Below are 22,406 nucleotides of genomic sequence, written 5' to 3'. Positions count from 1 at the left end.
CACAATTTTGATTTAATTTAATAGGAAAACATTCATGTTTGTGTGACATTACCATTCTTGTAGCAGGCCTTTGCCACTGAAGCATGGACATAAACATAATCGTTCCAAGACGCTCCAAAATGAACCGGTCTGGGGGTTATGGCTGCATGTAAGTTTTTAGGTGGAGGGTACGAAATCTTTCATTTCCCATGAAGACAAGCAAGTGAGAGAGTATTTGTACGTCACTAAAAACATCTGTAATTGAGTAAATTAAACTTTCTATGTGACAAGTCAGACCTTCACAGGAAAAAATAAATGGTGCACCTTTAACCTGAAGAACCCCATAGATAACTGAAGTTTAATGTCCCATTTAAAAGTATCTAGACAAATTAATTTTATGTAAGAAGACATCTCTAGTCAAGGGCTGGCCGAGGAATTTTCTATTTAATTTCCTGATTTGGTGGCGTCTCCCAAGCAGTACTGCAATTTGTTGGTGTATATGTCTGGAAGAGATTGGACAAAAATATCTACAGTTTGTAAATCTAGAAATCCTATCTGAACGGTCAATGAGTTACTTATTGAGTCTAACATGACATGATTTTCTGTAAATGTATTATGAGCTCAACATAGACTCATGAACCAAATCAGCATTATGTAAACACAAGTGATTCTCCCTTCGCAGTACTTTTCCCAAAGGCACAAAACTGTAACGTCTTAAGACAAGTTTTGTGATGAGCTGTAGTCACATGGAATGAGATCACCGCTCGCGAGATGCGCTTCGTGTTTTGGAAGAGTCAAAACAACATAATTCACTGTCCGGGACCGTTTACTTTATGTTTTCCCTACTTATTTATGCACTGCTTTTTTTGATTGGTTGGGAAGTTGAATGTTTGATGTCTTATGGACCCATAGTTTAAAAAAGAGCTGGGGGGCAGGTGAGAACTGTCGAAATGTAGATGTTTTGTAGACGTTTTGACCTGGTTAGTGGTTAACTCTGTAATCATGTTGAAACGGAAACTGGTTTTAGGCTCCTACATCTTCTTTGTGACACTGAAACTAAGGCGAAAGAGTTTGTCCATTATAGTAGAAAAAGGTTCAATTCTGGACTCAGTTTTAGAAAAAACAAAACGTTTCGACTCTCATCCAAGAGTCATTGTTAATCTGCTAATTTAGAACGGGAACCCAGATATTTATTCTGTTCTGTGATAAGCCTTGCCCACCTGGCAGTCCCGAAACATAAGGGATAGAAACACCCTTCCTTCTCTGTTCTGTTTTCCTTTAGTCCCTTTTGTCCTGCTTTTGGTTTTTTTCACTCTGTTGAGAGCCCAAGCGGGGTATCCACAGGCAGAGAGGGCATTCCGGACGTGTTTTTCCTCTTTCCTCTTACCCTCTGAGCTGGTGGGCACCTCTTGGGCTCTGTGTTGTAAGGTTCTGATCACTCCCAGCTTATGCTGTAGTGGGTGATTAGAGCCAAAGAGCATATATTGATCTGTGTGTGTAGATTTCCTATATTCTATTTGGAGCTTCCCGTCCTCTCTTCTAATAGTGGAATAATCAAGTAAGGGGAAGCGGTTCAGCTCAGAGTCTTCTCTTGTAAACTTGATATGCGGGTCCACAGTATTGATGTGATCAGAGAAGGCTTCCAGCTCTAGTTTCTTGATTGTTACAAATGTATCATCAATGTAGCAAAACCAAAGCTTTGGGGGCAATGCCTGAAAAGGAGGTCAGTGCCTTCTTCTCAAAGTGCTCCATGTACATGTTGGACACTATGGGAGAGACGGGAGAGCCCATGGCACAGCCATGAATCGTCTGTAAAATTGACAGATGTCCAGCAGTTTGCATATGTTTTCAGGTGTCAGTTTGGTCCTTTCCTGTAGGGTGGTGTCTTCCTGCAGTCTGGTCCTCACCGCTGCTACTGCCCAGAGGTCGGGATGCAGGTGAACAGGGACAAGACATCATATATCTTATCTTATCTTATGAAACCATGAGGTCATCTGGGTCCAATTGGAGATGTTTCACTTCGTCCACAAAATAATGTGTGTTTTCCACACAATGTTCCGAATTCCCCATCAATGGTGCCAAGATAGTTGTTAAATGCTTGGCTAAATTGTACGTGATGGAATTTGTGCTGCACACTATGGGTTTGAGTGTTTGAGTGGAACATCTCTTTTGTGGATTTTAGGGAGGCAATAAAAACATGGAATAGCTTTCCCAGGATATAGTCTGTAGTACAAAAGTCTGTCTATCACCTCCTCTTTCTCCAGCTTTTGCCACTGATCGGATCTCTTTTCAAGCGTTCGTATGTGGTCGTGTCCTCGAGGAGGCTGTGGACTTTGGCTTCATTATCAGCTGTGTTGAGGACCACCGTGCAGCGTCCCTTGTCTGCTGGGAGGATGTTAACGCTCTGATCTTTTTGTAGTGCTGAAAGTGCTTTCCTCTCTTCAGATGTGATATTTGAAGGAGGTGGTTTGGCACTTTTCAGAGTAGCTGTGACTCGTAACCTCATTATAGTATAAAAAGTCGTGGTAATATTCAAACAAACGCATTACTCATTCAAACACACGCATTACTGATTTGAAAGGATTAAAATATTGCAAAAAAGCATTTAAGAGCTTAATGCTGTTTGCATATTTTTCTGTATCGTATAAGATTTGAAATTGTATGATCCTTCGAGCACAAAGACTACAAAAGTTGTGACCTAACAAATCATAAAAGTATTCAGCACAGAAAGCTGACGATAGACTAGGGGAAGTCCAAATTACTGTAGCTAATCTGCAGCAACTTTACTAATCAGCAGGCGAGGAACTCATTTTTTCCTCACTTTTACTTTTTAAAGAATGCTTCAAACTGGATTCATGACTAACAATTTACAAGAGTTGAGTGTAAATTGCAGCAGACCTCATGCAGCAGTTTGTCCAGCTTCTCCTGCAGCTCCAGGAAGTAGCGGGAGGTGACCAGGCCGTTCTGGGACTTGTCCAGGCAGTCGCGGGCCAGCTCCAGCAGCTGGTGCTGGATGAAGCCCAAGACTCCATCAGCCAGAGGGAGCGCTGAGCCGGGTGAGCACTCCTCTATGATGTCCAGGAGACGGCACTCCATCTGCGCTGTAGCCTGCACACGAACACACGCACCAAAACATAAGGAATAATCTGTTTTTGCAGGTGAAACTTGTTTGTAAAGTTTGTTGTTGTAAAGTTTGTAAAAGGGAAAAACATAATTAACAGGGTATGATTGAACTGTAAAATAGGAGAGCAGGGCAGGGCAGGGGTCAGAGGTGATGGACAGTACCTTGGGAAAGCGCTCTCTGTACACATGGTTCATCATGACGATCTCATTGTCAAAGGAGCCACACGTCCGACCAGGGCTGAAACAGAACGACACTTTCATCCATATTTAAAAGAACAATAGACAGTCGAGGTTTATTTGTCAGACACATTTAAAAAGACTGTAAAATGACCCGCAAAAAGTGCAGAAATATTACGTTATAAAACCAAATTTAAAACATTAATAATCAGCTTTTTGCAGTATTTCTTTCATTATGGACATTATATTCTATACTATACTAACTTCATTCAAAGCAATTCATGATATTATCAATATTTCAGTCAATTTGCAGTTCCCCTTGCAGTAAACCCGGAGGAGATACAGTATACTCTCAACTTAAAATATTCAGTAATGCTTTCTCCTTTCTACCGTGGTCCTTTTAGAATTAATAAAAAATTAGATCGACTCAGACACCATCGACCAACTAAAAGGTCCACAGCCCGATTTGGTGCATCTCTAATCAAATTAATTGAATAGAAAAACTGCAAGATCGATAAATTGAATAAAATCCTGCAAAACGTTCCAGGCAAAGCGATAACCTTTCCACGGTGGCAGACCTTTTAGCTCATTTTATGTTATGCCCTGGACTTCCTAGTTTTAGACTTTTCAACAGCCACCTTTTACCCATTATGTATTATTTATTGTAGGACGTAAATATTTACTAGCAACAACAACCTCCAGACCTCCCAGCAAAGCTTCAGATTAACGTTTACAGGTACAACTGCAGTAACCCACTGACACGACTCAAACGAAGCCTTCAGCACTCACTCAAAGCTCTTAAATTCCTTTGTGTCGATCCTAAAGGTTTGAAAATGAGCCGTCACATATCAGGTGGTAGTGTGCCGTATCCATGACCACATGTGTTAGGAACACACCGATTTGATTACTGCTCCTCCGCATCACAAATCACTCCTCTCTGTCAGCGCCAGTCAAAAATAGCCCTCACCAGTGTTTCTTTACGTGTCACAGCCACAAAGAACAATATCAACACGAGACGGTGGCGCTATTTAGGTCTCATGGGAAAGCTTTAGCCCTGGGGAGGAATTTGAGGCCGTGCAAGATGACATTTGGGAGTAACTGATACAAACCAGTTGTCTGCTGTAAAGGACAATAATGTATATGGAAGCTGGTTTATGGGTTTGTAATGTTTTTGACCAAGTGGATCACATTATATTGTATATGGAGTCTTGTAGTGAGAGAAATCTGAAAGACAATTCAGATCGCATCAGACAATTGTGGGGTTACGTTTCTATATGAAAATTGACCTGTACAATTTTATAGCAAAGGTATATTTTTTGCCATAAGAGCATCTGTAATGAATAAATGCAAGATTTAATACATAGAGCAGAGGTTCAAAACGTGTTTACTTTTATTTTATGTTTGAGGTCGCAGTTACCAAAGTGATAATTTAGCATGTTAGGAGGATATTCACATTTGGGAAGCTGGCCTGAGCGCAGGCATCCGATGTAATCCTCCTTCCGGTTGTATTAGTTAACATAGGGCTGCCGAGCTTCAGAGAAAATAAGTTCTACACAGACTAAAAAGTTATTTTCAGGCCCAGGGAATCAGTCTATTGTTGACCTGTTGGTTACAAGAAATCATCTGGGGACCCCCTGAAATAATTTTGCTTTAGATCAGGCCAAAAAAAATTGGGCCCATACACCTTTAAACCCAAGCGGTGACCAATTAACTGTAAATAACAGGCCAAAGCCCAAAAGTAAACAAAACATAATTTAGGCCTACATTTTTGTTGTTGTTATTTCTCATGCAAATTGCCAAATAAGTTGAAAATTATAGACTAAAGAGAATAAAATAAGGCAGGCCTGGACAAAGCCGACGCACGAGTTCCCCTCATCAACCAGATATTCAAACAGTCTGTCTGCATCAGCGAGAGGAGACAACACACAGTAGGCCATAGGCTGTAACTCAGAATGTGGCTAGAAAATGAATTTCGCTCCACCACATCAAGACTACTTTTCAAAAGTGGTTTTCCAATCTCAAAGATGTACTTGAGCTGGGGGAAAAAGTTCTCCGCATGATTTCTGCCAGTATTTGAGAAAATAGGTGTCGAAGTTGCCAGTTTACCCAAATATGTGACAAATTGGGGTGTACACCCATCTTCATACCTTCTTATTTTTTTCATTCTTTGATTGATTACTTCAGAAATTCAGATTCTCAGAGACATAACTACTTTCTTGGAGGATGTAAAGTGGTGAGACTCTGGGTGCTTTAGTTTAAGAGCAAACGTAAGTTAAAAAAACAGTTTTAACAATTTTGCATGTTATCGTTCCGCACTTGAAAACTCTTACTCCACATTTAGTATTCAACTGAATGCTTCAACAATTACAAATTCTCTAGTCTTGATTCATACTACACTATAAAAACATAATCTAAAAGTAGTATTTTAACCCTTTCAACACCAGTTGCCCATTTGAAGAAAGAAAACCTAGGCTATTGGTAAAAGTTTTATTCTATAGATCGGATATAATTTTATGTAATGTATTTTCAATATGAACAAATAATTACAATCATAAAAGCAGTATTTACATCGTGATAAACAGGCTAATTGACATGTGTATCTTTCGATCTAGTGTAAGGCAAACTTTCTGCAGAATAGGATATACATACAAACAGAGGAATGATATAAGTATGATTGATGTCAAAATGTGTAAGTACAACACTGGTTTGATTTTTACCTTTTGAGGACAAATATATATCTTGGCAAATTGACAGTAAACAAAGATCAACCTCCTCGGATACATTACCATGTTAGACAATGTCAATTTATCACTAGCACCTACACACCAAGCTAGTAAGTTATAAAGTTCAATTGGCACAATCTTTCTGGCAGAGGAAACATTTAGATCCTCTTGTGTAGGAGGCAGATTTACATCCATACTAGGGGCACTCTTGACCGCTTGTTTCATCCATACTAGGGGCACTCTTGACCGCTTATTTCATCCATACTAGGGGCACTCTTGACCGCTTGTTTCATCCATACTAGGGGCACTCTTGACCGCTTGTTTCATCCATACTAGGGGCACTCTTGACCGCTTGTTTCATCCATATTAGAGGCACTCTTGACCGCTTGTTTCAGTAATACACCTGCACTGTAAACTGTCCTTGAGAGCTCTCGCAGTGCAGCATCTTTACCACTTTCTGGCACCATTTCTCCATCACTACATGACATCTCAGAAACTGACATATCAGTTTCAGTTGAAAAATCCTGGTGGAGAAGTCCTGTAGTCTCCGTGGAAACCATTTCACTCAGGTTTCTTCTTGGTGGTTTGTGGAAATTCAGCTGTGGGAAGTCTCGCTGTAATCTCTTCTTCAGAAGATCGGATCTGTAAAAATTAGAGAAGGAATAGAAATTCAGTATTGATAGATTACTATTTTATTTGTGTTTTAGAATTATTTTATTTGTGTTTTAGTATCCTATGTTTGCTGTTTATTTTGTGTTGTGTTTTAACAGGGTAACCACTTTTCTCATTGTATAAATAAATAAAATGAATGGAAATATGTAGACTCCTGTAGCTAACAGGATTGGTTTGATCTTGAATGAAATTTCATGAATAAACATAGCTGTGATGTTTATCTGATCTTCTATTGTTTTCTTTCATAAACAATAAGAATAATTTAATTACCGGTAACTTCCATGACCTGGGTGTTTTTTGATGAATTTCTGGAACAGGGACAAGAGCATCTTCATTCTGAGGATTTCCTGGTTTTCAATCAGTTGTGTCCGGATGACAGTGTCACAGAATGCTGTATATGCATCGCCGTACTCCCAGACTTTAGGTCACCTGTATAAAGCAAGGAAATGCAGTGATTGGTCAGAAATATACTAGCTCACTACAAACAGAAATTTGCTTTGATTCAAACGTCTTTAAAATTATCGTGTAGTCATTACAATAATTTTCAATGAAATGATGAATTTATCTAAATATATGGAAATATATATATATATTTTATTTGATTACCAAAATGTTACCTTCCATCACTTGTCTTCTTTGTCAGAAAGCTATTCTTTGTAACACCTCTTGTGATAGAGGTGCCTTCAATGGCAACACAATCTTTACCTCTGGTACACATCAGGATGGATTCATCTGCTCTTGATTCAGCTGCTTTGACCAAACTTCCTAGTAAAGGAGAAGTAAAAGAATTTCAATCAAGGGTGAGCACAATCAGTAAACAATCGCAAAAGTTCTCATCATACAGTCTTACATACATTACACCTACATGTAATAAACTAGGCACATATTCCTATAGTGATCTGTTCTTTTCTTCTGTATCTACATCTGGATCTACCCGCGTTGCATCAATGAAATTTCCCAATGTGGGACAATAAAGGAATATCTTATCTTATCTATGTATATTTTGGCCAACTTATTTCACTGTGATTAGTCCTATTTACCACGAGCAAGAGAAAACACACATGCAATAATCAATATATAATCTACTCACCAGCAGTTAAAGTTTCAGCTTCGACCAATTTATCTTTCTTTGTCTTGTGAGCCTCTTTGATACAGCGATCAACCTTCTTGCAAATGATGCAAACTGCAGGAAGTACGCTTGACTTTTTAGATGATTTTGTCTTTACATCTGTGATAGATCTCAGTCGTTTGGGAGAAGGTGGCAGAGTTGATGTGGTAGATTAAGCGTCATCCTCACCCTCTCCATGCTGCCCACAGACCGACTGTATTGCCGCAAGCTTTTCAGCACTAGTAATTCGTTTCTTGTCAATGAAACGTCTATAGCATGTAGGGTGAAACGTCTATAGCATGTAGGGTGAAACGTCTATAGCATGTAGGGTGAAACGTCTATAGCATGTAGGGTGAAACGTCTATAGCATGTAGGGTGAAACGTCTAAAGCATGTAGGGTGAAAGCCTGGCTTGTTACTCTCCAGAAAATAAGAAAGATTTCCGTCCGAAGAAGCCACAGAAGACGTAGGATAGTTTTGTTTGGCGAAGTCGTCATCGTGTACACAAACAGCTGCCGCTAACGCGCGGTCTATTCCATCGATTTCTATTCACTTCCGAGCACAAGTCATCAGCTTCCTCCAGCGGACAACAGTCTGTGGCTGTGTTTGCTCTTTTTCTACCGATGAAATGTGTGTGATGCACGTGTAATCCATATTTTCATAGCACTTTCTATCGGCTCGAGAGACAACATGCCGCTCCACGGGAGCAGCCATGTTTGATGTTGTTGTAGTAATCTCTCCCCTTATTGGCTGATTCAGAGGCGGAATGATTCAGGCGTAGGGATATTGCGCTATCAGGCTGAGAATATAGTTCCGCATTTGAGTTATCGCCGTAAAAAAACTGGCGCGATGCGAGTGGAGAACTTTTGGTCATGAGCTAATGGTACAATGATAATTTTATATTTGAAGTCATTTTTTAGTCTTGTGACAGGTGTAGCGAACTTGAACGATACAGGCTACAGCCTATGGCCTACAGGGAGCGAGCTGCTGTCTCTGATCCTCTCGACAGTAAAGTCTAGAGCAGACTACAGCGCATTGAACTCACTTTTTGAAAGAGAAAAAAAGTGTTTGTCAATCCGAGCCAGTCTTCATTTGGATGTTCAATCAAATGAGGGGTCTGTGGTGTGTCTCAAGTCATCAAACTGCAACAATAAAATTCCATTTTGACTTCACTGGGCAAGCCTAAATGCTCATGCGACCACACCGCGCATGTTAAGTGTAATAATTTCAGGAGGAGGGTCCATTATAATATTTAGGCTATAATGGCAAAACTTTATCAAAAAAAAAAAAAATGTACTAAAAAAAAAAAAAAAAAAATCTAAAAAGATAGCCATGCTGGTGCCTAGCCCGGTCCGACAACAGAGCGAGAAACGTGAATCTAAACTCTCCCATGGGGGTCCTGACAACCATGGACATAAAGCACCTCTGGGTTAGGTTGAAATTCTATGAATGACCTCAAGGGGCACAGCGGTTTTATGAGCAGATGCAAAGTAGACCGTATATTGCCCTGAGGAATGGTGATAGTGACAGTCCCCTCGATTTATTCAACCTTTACATTGCAAGTGGTGTTAAAGGAGACATACTTTGCTAAATTAACTTGTATGACAGTTTCCCGAAATACTAGAAATAAAGCATAATGTAATCTTTAAATAGAAAACTGGACACTACCACAACATTTTGAGTCGCTTCATGTTTAAAAACACTCTGAATTACAGTATGACAATATAAAACCTACTGTTCAAGTACTCTAGCACAAATGGAACATATTTTATTACATTTGAACTATGTGGCATCAAAACAGAAATAAAACAGATCACATTACTGCGCTGCCAACACCCTGGTCATAAACTGTGCTAACCTGAAACTCTGCACATACAGCAATTTACGGGCCGGGAACTGTAGCGACAACTGCACTGCCACACGATGAGGACATGTTCTAATCCAAGGATCACTTAGCCACAAGACACTGACTACAACCACATAATAATCCTTCTGCACTGGTCCACTCCTCTGATACTGTTCTATTCTAGACTTAAAGGAAAGAGGGCAGTACAGAGTGTCCACAAGAGACAGAAGGAATTGTTCTTGGCACAGATAAGTGGAGATAGCAGATGGAGCATTCGGTCATTCACACCATCACAATGGTAATACATGTGTCCATCTATAGGCGGATTTTAAAAGGGGATGCAAGCTCTTCAAGATTCAAAGCACGCAAATACTGTATATCCTCCTCAGTCTTCACTAAAGCCATGTTTCCCTTTAGAGCGCTTCTATTCATGGTGGAGTGTGTAACGGTCCAGGGATCTGCTATGTGAGCAACTGACGTCAAACGTACAGTAAATAAGATTTTCAAAATAAAACCTAAATTGTGCAACAACAGTGCATTTTAAAGGCTGAAAGTTAGTTTGCACAACATTCTTTTTTATAAATTTAGCTAAACTACTGAAGTGTATTCATAAGCCTAATCGTGTGGTTAGCCTAATTATTGCCTAAATGCCGACCGATAACGCCTTTTTTCACGGCTCATTTACATGAAACCTGTAAACACAGATACAGCCATGATCACTTTTCAGCAGCCAATGAGAGAACAGAGGCAATGTTTACAATGTTGTGGCAGCACTTGCTAAGTGCTAACTAAGTGGTCTCTCCCATAACCAACACTCCAACGACGGCTCACCTATCCCCTCACTCTGGACTAGTTTTCGCCCCCCCGTCACCCCCACCTGTCGCACTGCCAACCTCAGCAACCTCCGCCCCCCCACCCCTGTGCCCCCATCCATCTCCGCGCCCCCATCCATCTCCCTTGCACTGCTGAACTGCCGCTCCCTCTCCAACAAATCACCTGTTATATCTGAAATGCTACTGGACAATAACATTGATCTGCTTCTCCTCTGTGAAACATGGCAACAGCCCCTGGACTTCTATGCTCTCAACCAAGCCACTCCCTCCAACTACACTTACACTGCCAAACCCCGCCTCTCCGGGCGTGGGGGAGGTCTTGCTGTTATTCATAAAAAATCTACATCCATCACTGAACTGAACCTCAACCTTCCATCCATCTCATCATTTGAATACCTCGCCTTCTCCCTCCCCAACTCTATCACCGCTATCCTGATCTATCGTCCCCCAAAGCCCCACCCCTCTTTCCTCACTGAATTGTCTGAACTCCTCACCATCGCATCCTCTCTGCCTGCCTCCTACTCACTGGTGACTTCAACATCCACATTGACTGCCCGAACGCCCCACTGACATCCGACTTCCTCTCTCTCCTGGACTGCTTCCATCTCACCCAACACATTGACTTCCCCACCCATACCAAAGGCCACACTCTGGACTTAGTCCGTTCCTCTCTCCTACCCATATCTAAGCCCCACCCCCTCCCCTTCCCACTCTCTGATCATCTCTGCATCCTTTTCTCCGCCCCCCTACCCTCGCCCCACAACCCCAAAAAACGCACCTACCGCAATGTCAAGTCAGTCAACCCCCTCACGCTCTCCCAGCTCATATCCTCTGCTTTCCCCCCTGACTCCCCCCCCTCTTCCCCCGACGACTATGCTGTCATGCTCAACACCACCCTCTCCGACTCCCTTGACTCCCTAGCCCCCTGGAAAACCTCCTCCGTCTCATACATCAACCCCGCCCCCTGGTACACCCCTGAACTCAGCACCATGAAGCAGACTGGCCGCCAACTCGAACGACTCCTCAAAAGAACCCGCCTCACCGTCCACGCCGAAGCTTTCAAATTACACATCTCCTCCTACCGCGACGCTCTCCAAGCCGCCAAATCTGCCCACCTCTCCACCCTCATCAACAGCTCCCACCGGAGCCCTCGCACCCTGTTCTCCACCGTCAACAAGCTGCTCCAGCCACCGGACATCACTCCACCCTCCTCCCCTGACCTCTGCAACTCTTTCCTCCTTGCCTTCAATGACAAAATTTCCAAAATCAACAGCTCCATGACTGCCGTCTCCATTAACTCCATCACCACCCCCAACCCTGCCCCCCCCCCCTCTCCCTGACCACCCACCCTTCCCTCCCCTCACCACCTTCTCCTCTGTTAACTCCTCTCATATCATAGACCTCATCACCGCTTCCAAAACCACCACCTGCTCTCTCGACCCCCTCCCAACGACTCTAACCAAGGCTTGCCTCCCTGCTCTCATCCCCCATCTCACCACCCTCTTCAACCAGTCTTTATCCCTCGGCCATGTTCCTTCCATCTACAAACTGGCCTCCATCACCCCCATCCTTAAAAAACCCACCCTAGACTATGCCAACCTCTCCAACTACCGCCTCATCTCCAACCTGCCGTTCCTCTCAAAAACGCTGGAACGCATCGTCGCCGCCCAACTTCACACCCACCTCCAGTCAAACAACCTCTATGAACCCCTCCAATCTGGCTTCCGCCCACTTCACAGCACTGAAACAGCCCTGGTCAAATTACTCAACGATCTCCTCACCTCTGCAGACTCCGGGGCCCTCAACATCCTGTTACTACTAGACCTCAGCGCAGCCTTTGACACTATAAACCATTCCATCCTCCTACAAAGGCTGCGCCAACTGGGTGTTGAGGGCTCTGCACTTGACTGGCTCACATCCTACCTCACCAACAGGCAAGAGTTCATTTCCCTCTCCGGTCACTCATCCACCCTCTCCCCAGTAACGCAGGGGGTCCCCCAGGGCTCAGTCCTCGGCCCCCTCCTCTTCATCTGCTACATCTTCCCCCTTGGTCACATCCTCCGCCAACTCAACCTGGACTTTCACTGCTACGCTGACGACACCCAGATATACCTCACCACCAAATCCACCCAAAACCCTCCCCCTCAGCCACATTGAAACCTGCATCTCTACAATAAAATCATGGCTCACTCTCAACTTCCTCAAACTGAACAGTGACAAAACAGAGCTCCTCCTCATTGGCACCAAATCCACTCTCAATAAAACTGGTCCCTTTTCACTCAGCATCGACACCTCGACCATCACCCCCTCTACCCTGGTACGCAATCTCGGTGTCATCATGGACCCCACCCTCTCCTTCACTCCCCATGTCAGCCACATCGTCAAGACCTCATACTTCCACCTCCGCCGCATCGCCAAAATCCGACACTGCCTCACCCTCCCCGCTGCTGAATCCCTCATCCATGCCTTCATCTCCTCCCGCCTTGACTACTGCAACTCCCTCCTCACTGGCATCTCCTCCCATTCCCTCCATAGACTCCAAATGGTCCAAAACTCCGCTGCCCGCCTCCTCACCCACACCCGGTCCCGTGATCACATCACTCCCGTTCTTCGCTCTCTCCATTGGCTCCCCATCAAGCAGCGCATAAACTTTAAAATACTCCTCCTCACCTTCAAAGCTCTTCACCACCTTGCCCCCCCCTGCCTGTCTGACCTCCTCATCCCCCACCGCCCCTCCCGAGCTCTCCGATCCTCCTCCTCTCTCACCCTGACTGCACCAACATCCCGACTCAAAACTTTTGGCGACCGAGCATTCTCCCGAACAGCACCCCGACTCTGGAACTCCCTTCCCCAACCTGTTCGCCACTCTCCCTCACTCACAACATTCAAATCCCGCCTAAAAACATACCTCTTCACCCAAGCTTATGACCTCCCCTACCCCTAGCCTCCTCTACCCCATTGCCTACTCTTCTACCCCCTGTTACATCCCCATCTTTTTCTCTCTACTTCTTCTGTCTTGTTCATTTTATCTGTATATTAATGTGTATTGTACATGTTGTCCCCCCCTGTCTGTAAATACCCCCCCTTTTGTTGTTCAGCGTCTTTGGGTCACTGAAAAGCGCTATATAAATAAAAGTTATTATTATTATTATTATTAAAGAGAACAAAAGAAACAAAGCATCAAAAACTTTTAAGCTTCGGTTTACATTTTATCAAGCCCGGCCAATGAGCTATACTATTCACTATCCATTGCTACTCCAATCTTGAGGACGAAATCCGCAGCTCACTGCATTGCATGGTTCACTGTGGGTGAACAAAAAGTCTAAAAACAAAGGATTTCTATTCTGTAACATCCCCAATGACACTGTCTGTCCAGAAATGTATTACTGTTGTCAGGAGGGACCAGAGGACTTACAGAAATCACTCCAGACTGAGCTATGAGCAAGTTTAGGTATTATTGGGTGGCTATGCTAATAAATGTTGTAGACAGTTGTAACAAGCCCAATTTCCAACTGTCCAGGTGTTTTTATATTTTAGGATCACCCGCACACGAAGTCTGTGAGCTTGAAAGCTTGTCCTGTGGGCAGAGGGTTGCCTATTGTTGCTGTGATATCATGTGAACGCAACCTATTGGGTACTGAAGTAGCACTTTTATCAATCAAACCAACTGTGTAGAAAGGCGCATCTCCACCACTTCGCCTGTAGAGGCGCTGTGTACAGAATCAGCCATATGAATGACTTGGACCATCTGCCTAATCCGCGTCACATAAACAAACGGAACATGACTTTAGCAGTGTTTGGATTAATCTTTGGCTTTTATAGATTCACCCCACAACCTGCTCCACGTGTGAGCAGGAGCAGGAGCATCGGAGCACGGACAATGTGTTTTCACTAGGGTTGGGCAACGATTAACATTTTTAATCGCAATTAATCACATTATTTCCCTGATTAATTACGATTAATTCGCATTTTTACATGCAAAATTCAAAATTAATTCAAATGAAGTGTAAAGTGCATCAGCATTTTTATTCAGTAGCAGTTAAATAAAATATTAAGTATTAAGTATTAAGAGCCACAATCATTAAAGATTAACAGGCCACTTCAGAGGTAACGTCAGAAACATTGTAATCTCATTAAACATTAGACACTCAAAACACATTTTAGGGAGCAGCAAAACCAGTCTAGTACCAAATGTCCCTAAACCAGAAAACACTTCAGTACAGCTTGTAAATTCTTAGAACTTGACACTAAAGCGCCATAACATTAGTTGTGCAAACAAACACTTAAATAAATACATTGTGTACATTTTAACTTAAACAATGTTCGGGACCTGCTCACGCGGCTCCCCGACGCCCCCGACGGGACCTGCTCACGCGGGCCCCCGGCGGGTTGCCTTGGCTGGCGCCTAGCCGCTGACTTTGTAAAGTTAATAAACCAAAGCAAACATTAAACTATTTACACCACGAGAAAAGCAACACAGCACAACTCCTCCACTGAGCATGTGCAGGACGAGTCGGACGCACGTCTGCTGCTGAGTGTATTCTACGGAGTCCCGCGCGTCGAGAACTGTGTCGGGCGCGATTCGGCCGCAGCGGTTTGTACGAGGCTTTAGAACTGGTGCGGACCAGGGCAATCCGACCTGCGTTAACGCGCGCTAAAATAATTGATCGCGTTAAATAAATGAGTTAACGCGATAATAACGGGTTAACTAGCCTAGCCCTAGTTTTCACGTCAGAAGGAGAGGAGCCCGGGAAGAATGCCCAAGGTAAAGGAAATTTGATGAAAATACTGGATGAATAATTGGCCACATTAAAGCCAGCGTAAGCGTCATTTATAGTAATAAGTAATAACTAAGAAAGGTGATCTATTTTTGTGTGATCATATATGCTCCTGCTCATTTTTCCTGTTGTGTGTCACGTGCGTCTCCGCGTGGGTCACCTGGTTTTGTTCCGCTCTCTGGTCAGTTTGAGTTCACAAATCAAACGAAAAGCGCCAGAGGTAGATTCAGTGGGACCGAGACCAACCTTTCCAACTGGACCGGAGTTTGCTTCTTTGGCCTGGATCAGAGTTTGACAATTCAGCTCTATCCAGACAAACCAATCCTGATTCTCATGAAAAGTGTATTGTGAATGCACCCTTAGTCCAAACAAGGGTGGGTCCTGTTCTAGACCTGATACAGTCCAATTTTAGTTCTGTGTTTAGTTCCATTGTCGTCCCTTTTTAGATGTGGAGTGTGATGTTAGAGGAGTTGCTGCTGCGTTGATTGGCACATCCTTTACCCCCCCAGCATTTCACATCAGCCCTGTGCCTGTGAAGTACCTGAGACTCCTGGAGCGGACCCTGTGAGCGGGCATTGAGGGGTGGGATGGGTCCTCGTCGGCCACGCTTTCGGTGCTGCGGAAGTGTTTGAACAGGAAGTGGAGGTCGTCCTGCGTGGGCTGGAAAGGCAGCTGGTGCAGCAGCTCGTGAGACGACGATGACTAAACAGACACAAGAGAAAGAAGGGAGAGAGTTACTTTTGAGAGCACCAGCAAGTGGAGAAAGTATACACCCGATATTATTGACAGAGTAATAAATATGTGAATATAGTTAACATTTTAACAAACATTATAGGTCTAGCATAAGGTCAAGATATAGCATTTTAAAACCTTATCAAAAGTCAAAAAGAAATTACTAAGAACACTGATATGAATGACATAAATAAGACACAAATTCAAAACTATACTCGTCTTGGCTGCCTAAACAATGGCACCCTGTTCTCCCATAATGAGCAGGTGTAAATGAGCCACTTTCAAGCTTTTTCTGTTTCCAAAGGCGATGTAAGGTCTCTGGGAACAATTTGTGCTAGTTTTGAGCAGGTCACATTGCTCAGTATACTGTTGTTCATTCATCTTCTACCACTTTTTCCAGTTGTCGCAGTTGACGAGCCTATCCCAGTGACTTTGGGCCTTAGGGGTACACCCTGGACGGCTAGTTAAAATTGGACAGTTGGGAATAGCCAGTTGTTAACTTGAAACTCATGTCAACATCTGAGTTATCTGTGAAGATGTTCTTGCTTTACCTGGAATGGTCCAATGTATCTGCGTTTTATTGATTATTAATGTACCTGGAACTTTGCCTGTTTGTGCAACTTGATTGTCAAGTGTAATGCCATATTGCGAAACATTCTAGGCAAAGCATTTCCAGGGATGTAAGCAGGTGGCGGACCTTCGACCAGAAAAGTTAGAAAGGATAACATTCACCAGTGCCAAAATGGAAATGTCTAATTTGGTAATATTTTAGTAGGTGGTGTGTCACAGAATCAATTGAACCAAAAAGGTGTGCCACCATGCAAAAAAGGCTGAAAAACACTGCTTTGGGTTATGTGTAATATACATACGGTACAATAGTATGTGAAATCAACTTCCACCGTAGCACTTCATAAATTAATATTGTAAATTGTAAGGTTTTATATTTTGTAACCTTTAATTGTACCATCAACCAGGGACATCAGATGGAAACCATCCTGAGGCTAAAATATGACATATTTACATACTGTATGTTATCATATGTTCATTAATATGCAGTCCCGTTGTTAATAAATAAAATGAATGTATTGCTCCAAAGTCTGACCTACATTACAAACCACATTTTTACCGACAGAAGATTGGCACTCGAGTCAAAAACCCCGACCAAATAATTGAAGATTTGACATGACTGAATCTCGATCCCCATGTTTAACCGTTTATGATCCCACAGTCTGTATCAGTGAGTGCAGCTGCAGTGTTCCTGTTGTTTAGCTGGTTTTATACAGCAGTTTACTTTCTTTTCTGAGGAGTCAGGTACAAAGTAAATACTAGGCAGAGTTTAATATTTTAGATGTGTTTTGAGCTCTTGCAGAAAAAAACACATAAACATAACCACAACGCAGGTTTGACTCCGCCTTTCAGACAATAACCATGGAAACCCTCAACAACTAGCTAACCTGCGGAGGAGTTGCATAACCTGAAGTGCTCTTGGCCTTCAGAGCGGTCCAGACTCAGTGATGTCATTCAGGAAAGGAAATGGACGCATTAACAGCACTGTGTTGTTTTAATGATTAGCCTGGTGAGTGTTGGATGTTCCCCCGGGAAAATGGGACAAACATCCTCAGTCAATGGGTTCATGTAAGAATGTTTTTGAATGTTTTGAGCTTCATTCACATTCATTAATTTAGTAAGTCCTCTCCCTTTAAGCATCAGAAACACTTCACAGCTGTTTGACATCACAGGTCGAGCTCCTAGATCTTCTGTGCCCGTTTCATGTTCATAAATCATCATAAGACTCGTTCTTGATACCTCAAATTAGTGCATTACAACTGCGTGCCTGCATACGCATGTCAAGAGCAGGCTGTTTGTTTACCTTCACTATGAAACACCTGACTAATAAAAGCCCCCATTACTTCATACTAAACACATTATTTTAACTTCTCAAACATGAGCTGTCAAGGCAGATGTTCTCAAGAGCAAGTTTAAAAGGTAAATAACATTAAAAGAATGCATCGTATTTATGGTCCAGTAGAAGTGCTTGATAAGTACTGGTTAGAATTTACAGTGAAATTACAGAGCAGCGTACGTCGTGGGACATACACTGGTTTATGGGCACTATGGAAGGTTTTAGCACCTGTTCCAGATGTCCTCCAGCCAGAAAGCCATTTTGAGACTAAAGTAGTCTATGGGAGTCCTACAAGAAACAAAGCTAATGCAAGAGTAACAGGGCAGGTGGAGAAGTGACTTAACACAATGACAAGGTGAGGGAGAGGAGTCGGTGAAAGCAGAATCTACTAATGCATAAGATGGGAAAAGAGAAACCTCCTTAAATGTGAGCATAAACTGAAACTTACCTTGATGATAGAAGTATTACATTCTTACAAATCATTCAACACTGCTAGAATTATGAGACTACTATTGTTTTTTTGTTTTTTTTAATGCATCAGTCACACTTCCTTTCGCACTTCCTGCCTTTTCTTCGTATTACTAGGAGCTGGGAACAGAAAGTCACTGAGAGGGAGAATTTGTTATAGTTTTATGAGATAATGAAATCTCATATCTCATGTGTAGGTCACGACTTCTGATATAAAACAAATCATTATCTAGAACTTTTACTTATAGAAGGAGCACAAAAGCTGTCCTTTGTCTCTAACTGAGGTTTTTCCAGGGGTTTATCTAAAGGGTGATGACCAAAGTGTGGCTCATCAGGGGAAAAAAGACTGACATACTCTGAGTCACACAATTGTAAAACTGTCCTCTGCTCTTTGCTCTTTCTCCTCTTCTTTCTTTTGGGCAGCAGAAGAGCTCATCTTCTACTTTTACTGAATAGTGTTTAAAAGTGGATTTAGTAAAGCATTTACTTAAAGGTGGGATGGACGATTTTTTTCAGCAAATTTTGTATCATATTTCCTCGTGGCGTGGATAAATCATTTGTCCTGCCACGTATCAATCATCAACCGCTCACCTGCAGCCGCGTGCGGTTCGTCCCCACGTTTCCGCGTGCCTAAGCGCATGGATCTATCATAATATAGTTCCCTCAGTGTACGGGACAAAATGAAGACGGAGAAAGACAGTTCGAGCTGACGCAGAAGTTGACAGAAATCTACGGGAGACGAGAGATGCGATGCGCTCTGTTGCGCTAATAAACAAACGCACGTGTGTGTTGTATCAGTCCGCATGCGCACTTCCGCCTGCGTTCTCAAATCGCCGAAAAATCGTCCATTGCGCCTTTAATGCATTTACAAACCCTTAAAGGAAAACCTTTTGCAAAGTGTATTAGCTTCTCTGATTCACTTCTTGGATTAGCTTTACCCTGGCTCTCCTGGTGCTCCTGGCTCTCCTGGTGCTACTGGCGAACGTAAACCAAATAATAAAAAGGGAAACCACCAATCAGACCAGGAGTGCCACCAAAAAGCTAAACGGAGAAACTAATTAGAATAATGAATTTAGTTAAATTATTTATTAAAGTTTTTTTTTTTTATGTTTTTAATAAAAAATATTTGTTATTAGATTTACCATATCATGCTTTAAGCGTTGTTTTAATAAAAAAAGTTCTCGGACTAGATCTGCGGATTGATGCAAAATGTCTTGTCCAGATGACTACAATTGAATCTTTTCTACAATGGAACCCTCCTGGACCAATGAGGGATCACACCAACTAACATTAAATGCAACAGCATTTAATGTCGTATGTAAATTGTCTTTTAAAAGCACTAAAAGCATTTAAGTTATGTATCAAATAATATTTTCAATTACTCCTTTAATAAAAGAACTACAACTAAAAATATAAAAAGAAGTAACTATAGAAAAACATCACACTCTACTTCAGGTTAACGTTTACTGATATAATAAATCCATCAGTTCAGACAGCTTTATATGCTTGTAAGGGAGTCTTTGTGAGATGAGTCAGTCGACAGCCTGCGTTTACAAGTCACCAAAGCCTCATGAACTGATTAACACTCTTGGGCAAAAAATAGATCCCACGGCACAAGCCCAAGTAATGCAGTGTGAGTGAAGGATAGAGGCCAGTTATACAAACTATATGCTGCATTGAACATTGAACATTGAACATTCAATAAAATATTTTTCTATGGATCAATAAAGGGTAAAGTTTTCTCTTATTCCTGGTTAATTCCCACACAAGATCCAGTGAAGACCTGGTTTATACTTGTATAATACCAAAGTTAGTCCCATTAGTCCCCAGTTGTTAATCATTTAGTCCTGATAGACATGGCTGAGTCCTTAGTCTTGATTTAGCAGGTAGTAAACGTTTGATGTTATGGATCTTACAGAAACAGAAGAACTTGGAGCGTTGGTGCAGTATCCAGATGAGGGGACCGAGGCCACTGACCACCTTCTGCCATCGGGTCTGGAAAAAAAATACAATATGGAGGTTAAGTGGTCAGTTAGACAGTCGAGAGCCATAGAGTTAATAGTGAATTGTCTTAAAAACAGAACTAGTTCATTTTAAACTCTTTGCAGCGGTCCACGTGTGCTGCTCACTTTCCTGAAGCATTCTGGGTAGGGATGCAAAACTATATCTCAACACATGATATCGTAAGGGAGAAGTTCATGACCTGAATTAGAGCTTCACTTTTTACTTTCCAAATCAAAATCTAACACAGAGGCATGGAGTGACATGTTCGTTGTTGAATCGTGACACTTGTATGGAACGATTCTATATCATATCGAATATCACTGCATCCTTATTTCTGAGCATCCTAATTATTCACCGCAATGAGTATATAAGCACTTTTCGCAACTTTTCAGAGGCCAGTGTGAAGTTGACAGTCACGGTAAAGCTAACAACAACTAGCATGCTAACAGCGCACTTCCTCTTTTGCGGAGAGAATAAAAGCACACAGCGGTCGGTCTCATTTTACAATATATCGGTCTTTTAACATTTAAAATGGGTGCAGCCCGTTTAAAGATATATATATTATAATAAATATTGAGGGAAAATATGTTTTTATTATTATTTTAGAAACTACATCTGATGAATCTGTAATCTAAACTATATGATTAAAAAACAGGTTGTACTTATTATGTAACAGAACTGAATAAGAAATGTTATAAAACCTTCGAGACCAAAGCTTTTTTCCTCACAATAATTGTACATTAAACTGTAACATTGTGTCATCTTCTTTCTTTCGCACCAACAAGAGTAGACTTTTTGTTACAACATGCCACAGGTGAACTTATTCTCCAATAATGACGTTCTCTTCTCAGAGTACTGTGCTCCAGTTTGTTCACAATCTTGCCAAAGAACATTTAATGCTGGAAGCAATACTGTGTCACTTTTTCCTCATGCATAACCAGCGAACTTTGACAGCAACTACAAACCGCAAAAGCAGGCTATAATGTATTGATTTGAAGGCTATTTATACAATGCTCGTTATCCTTTTAGGAACATAAACCACAATACAGTACTAACTGTTAAAATAGGCAGTATCAAAAGTATACATTGGTATTGCTTTAAATCATTTATCATTTAGTTCCTACAACCATAGTCTTATTATAATCTTCTTGTAAAATTCTAACCTGATTCAATTATAATATCACACTCAGCTCTCGTGTTACTGGTCAAATAAAAAAAGACTCCCCAAGGCTCCACACCATTTCAGTTGCATATGCAGATTAAAATGTTTTTTCCATGTAGTTGAGCACATTATTTTTTCTCCACTACAGATACACTGGAAAAAGCAGCTCATAGGGTCAAAACATTTTATTTTTTGGGCCAATTAGGATTATTTTTAGAGGTGCTCAAATTAAACTGGTCGCTGATCATGATCGGAGCAACTCAATTCAAATTACAATAAATTCCCCCAATTTTTTAAATACAAACTGGTTAAAAGAGCAATGTAGTCCTGTTTTGTGCAGTATTCAAGTGGAGAAATAAGGCTTACATATATCGGTCCATCTCTACTAATTAAAAGCCCTATAATACTAAATTGTATAAAATTGGAAAAACTGGGAAGTGCCAGCTGTTAACTCTCTTTTGGCTTCTGAAAACTGGGGTTATAAATAAAATAGGATTCTTGTTTATATGTGGATTGCTTACAAACAGTTTTAAAAATATTTTGTTGGAATTTTCACGTTTTTAAGCCTGTAAAAATCTGGAAGAGCGCCTTATATCTAGATTAGTAGTTACATTGTTTTCTGTAATAGTTTATTGAACGATGCTGACAAAAAACAATACCTTAGTGTCATTTGCTCACCTTTCATTGCGGGCCAGCTGGCTGCGAGGATCCAAGAGTGTGGAGAGCGGCAGGAGAAAACAGACGAGGAGAGAGAGTAAATAAGCAGTGTTAATGATGGACTAGACACTGTAGTGAGACAAACAGAGCACCCACAATAAGCATTCACAATAAGCACCCACAATAAGCACCCACAATAAGCACCCACATGACCTTTGCACTGACAACTGCTCGCACAAGGA

General features: G+C 41.8%; 1 protein-coding gene and 1 long non-coding RNA gene across 3 annotated transcripts in view; both read right to left on the bottom strand.

The window, feature by feature from the left end:
• The window catches only part of mast3a (microtubule associated serine/threonine kinase 3a), an 84,152-nt gene that overhangs the window by 27,944 nt on the left and 33,802 nt on the right, over positions 1-22,406 (bottom strand). For both annotated transcript variants that reach the window (XM_072441863.1, XM_072441862.1), the window contains 5 exons: positions 22,186-22,206; positions 20,258-20,336; positions 15,780-15,940; positions 3,265-3,340; positions 2,878-3,087 (listed from right to left, as the gene is read on the bottom strand). In XM_072441863.1, coding sequence (XP_072297964.1) covers positions 2,878-3,087; positions 3,265-3,340; positions 15,780-15,940; positions 20,258-20,336; positions 22,186-22,206 — 547 coding nt within the window. The remainder of the gene's footprint in view (positions 1-2,877; positions 3,088-3,264; positions 3,341-15,779; positions 15,941-20,257; positions 20,337-22,185; positions 22,207-22,406) is intronic.
• Positions 5,794-8,441, bottom strand: LOC140355788 (uncharacterized). The gene is made up of 4 exons (XR_011926025.1): positions 7,765-8,441; positions 7,380-7,439; positions 6,945-7,103; positions 5,794-6,644 (listed from the first exon to the last, which is right to left on the bottom strand). It is a non-coding gene; the product is annotated as an uncharacterized lncRNA (long non-coding RNA).

Source organism: Eucyclogobius newberryi, unplaced genomic scaffold, assembly GCF_026437365.1.
Source record: "Eucyclogobius newberryi isolate DKJ021-1_F unplaced genomic scaffold, fEucNew1.0.hap1 SCAF_12, whole genome shotgun sequence".
Taxonomy (NCBI): domain Eukaryota; kingdom Metazoa; phylum Chordata; class Actinopteri; order Gobiiformes; family Gobiidae; genus Eucyclogobius; species Eucyclogobius newberryi.
Note: the sequence above shows the minus strand (reverse complement) of the source record. Positions and strands in the feature narration are given on the sequence as shown.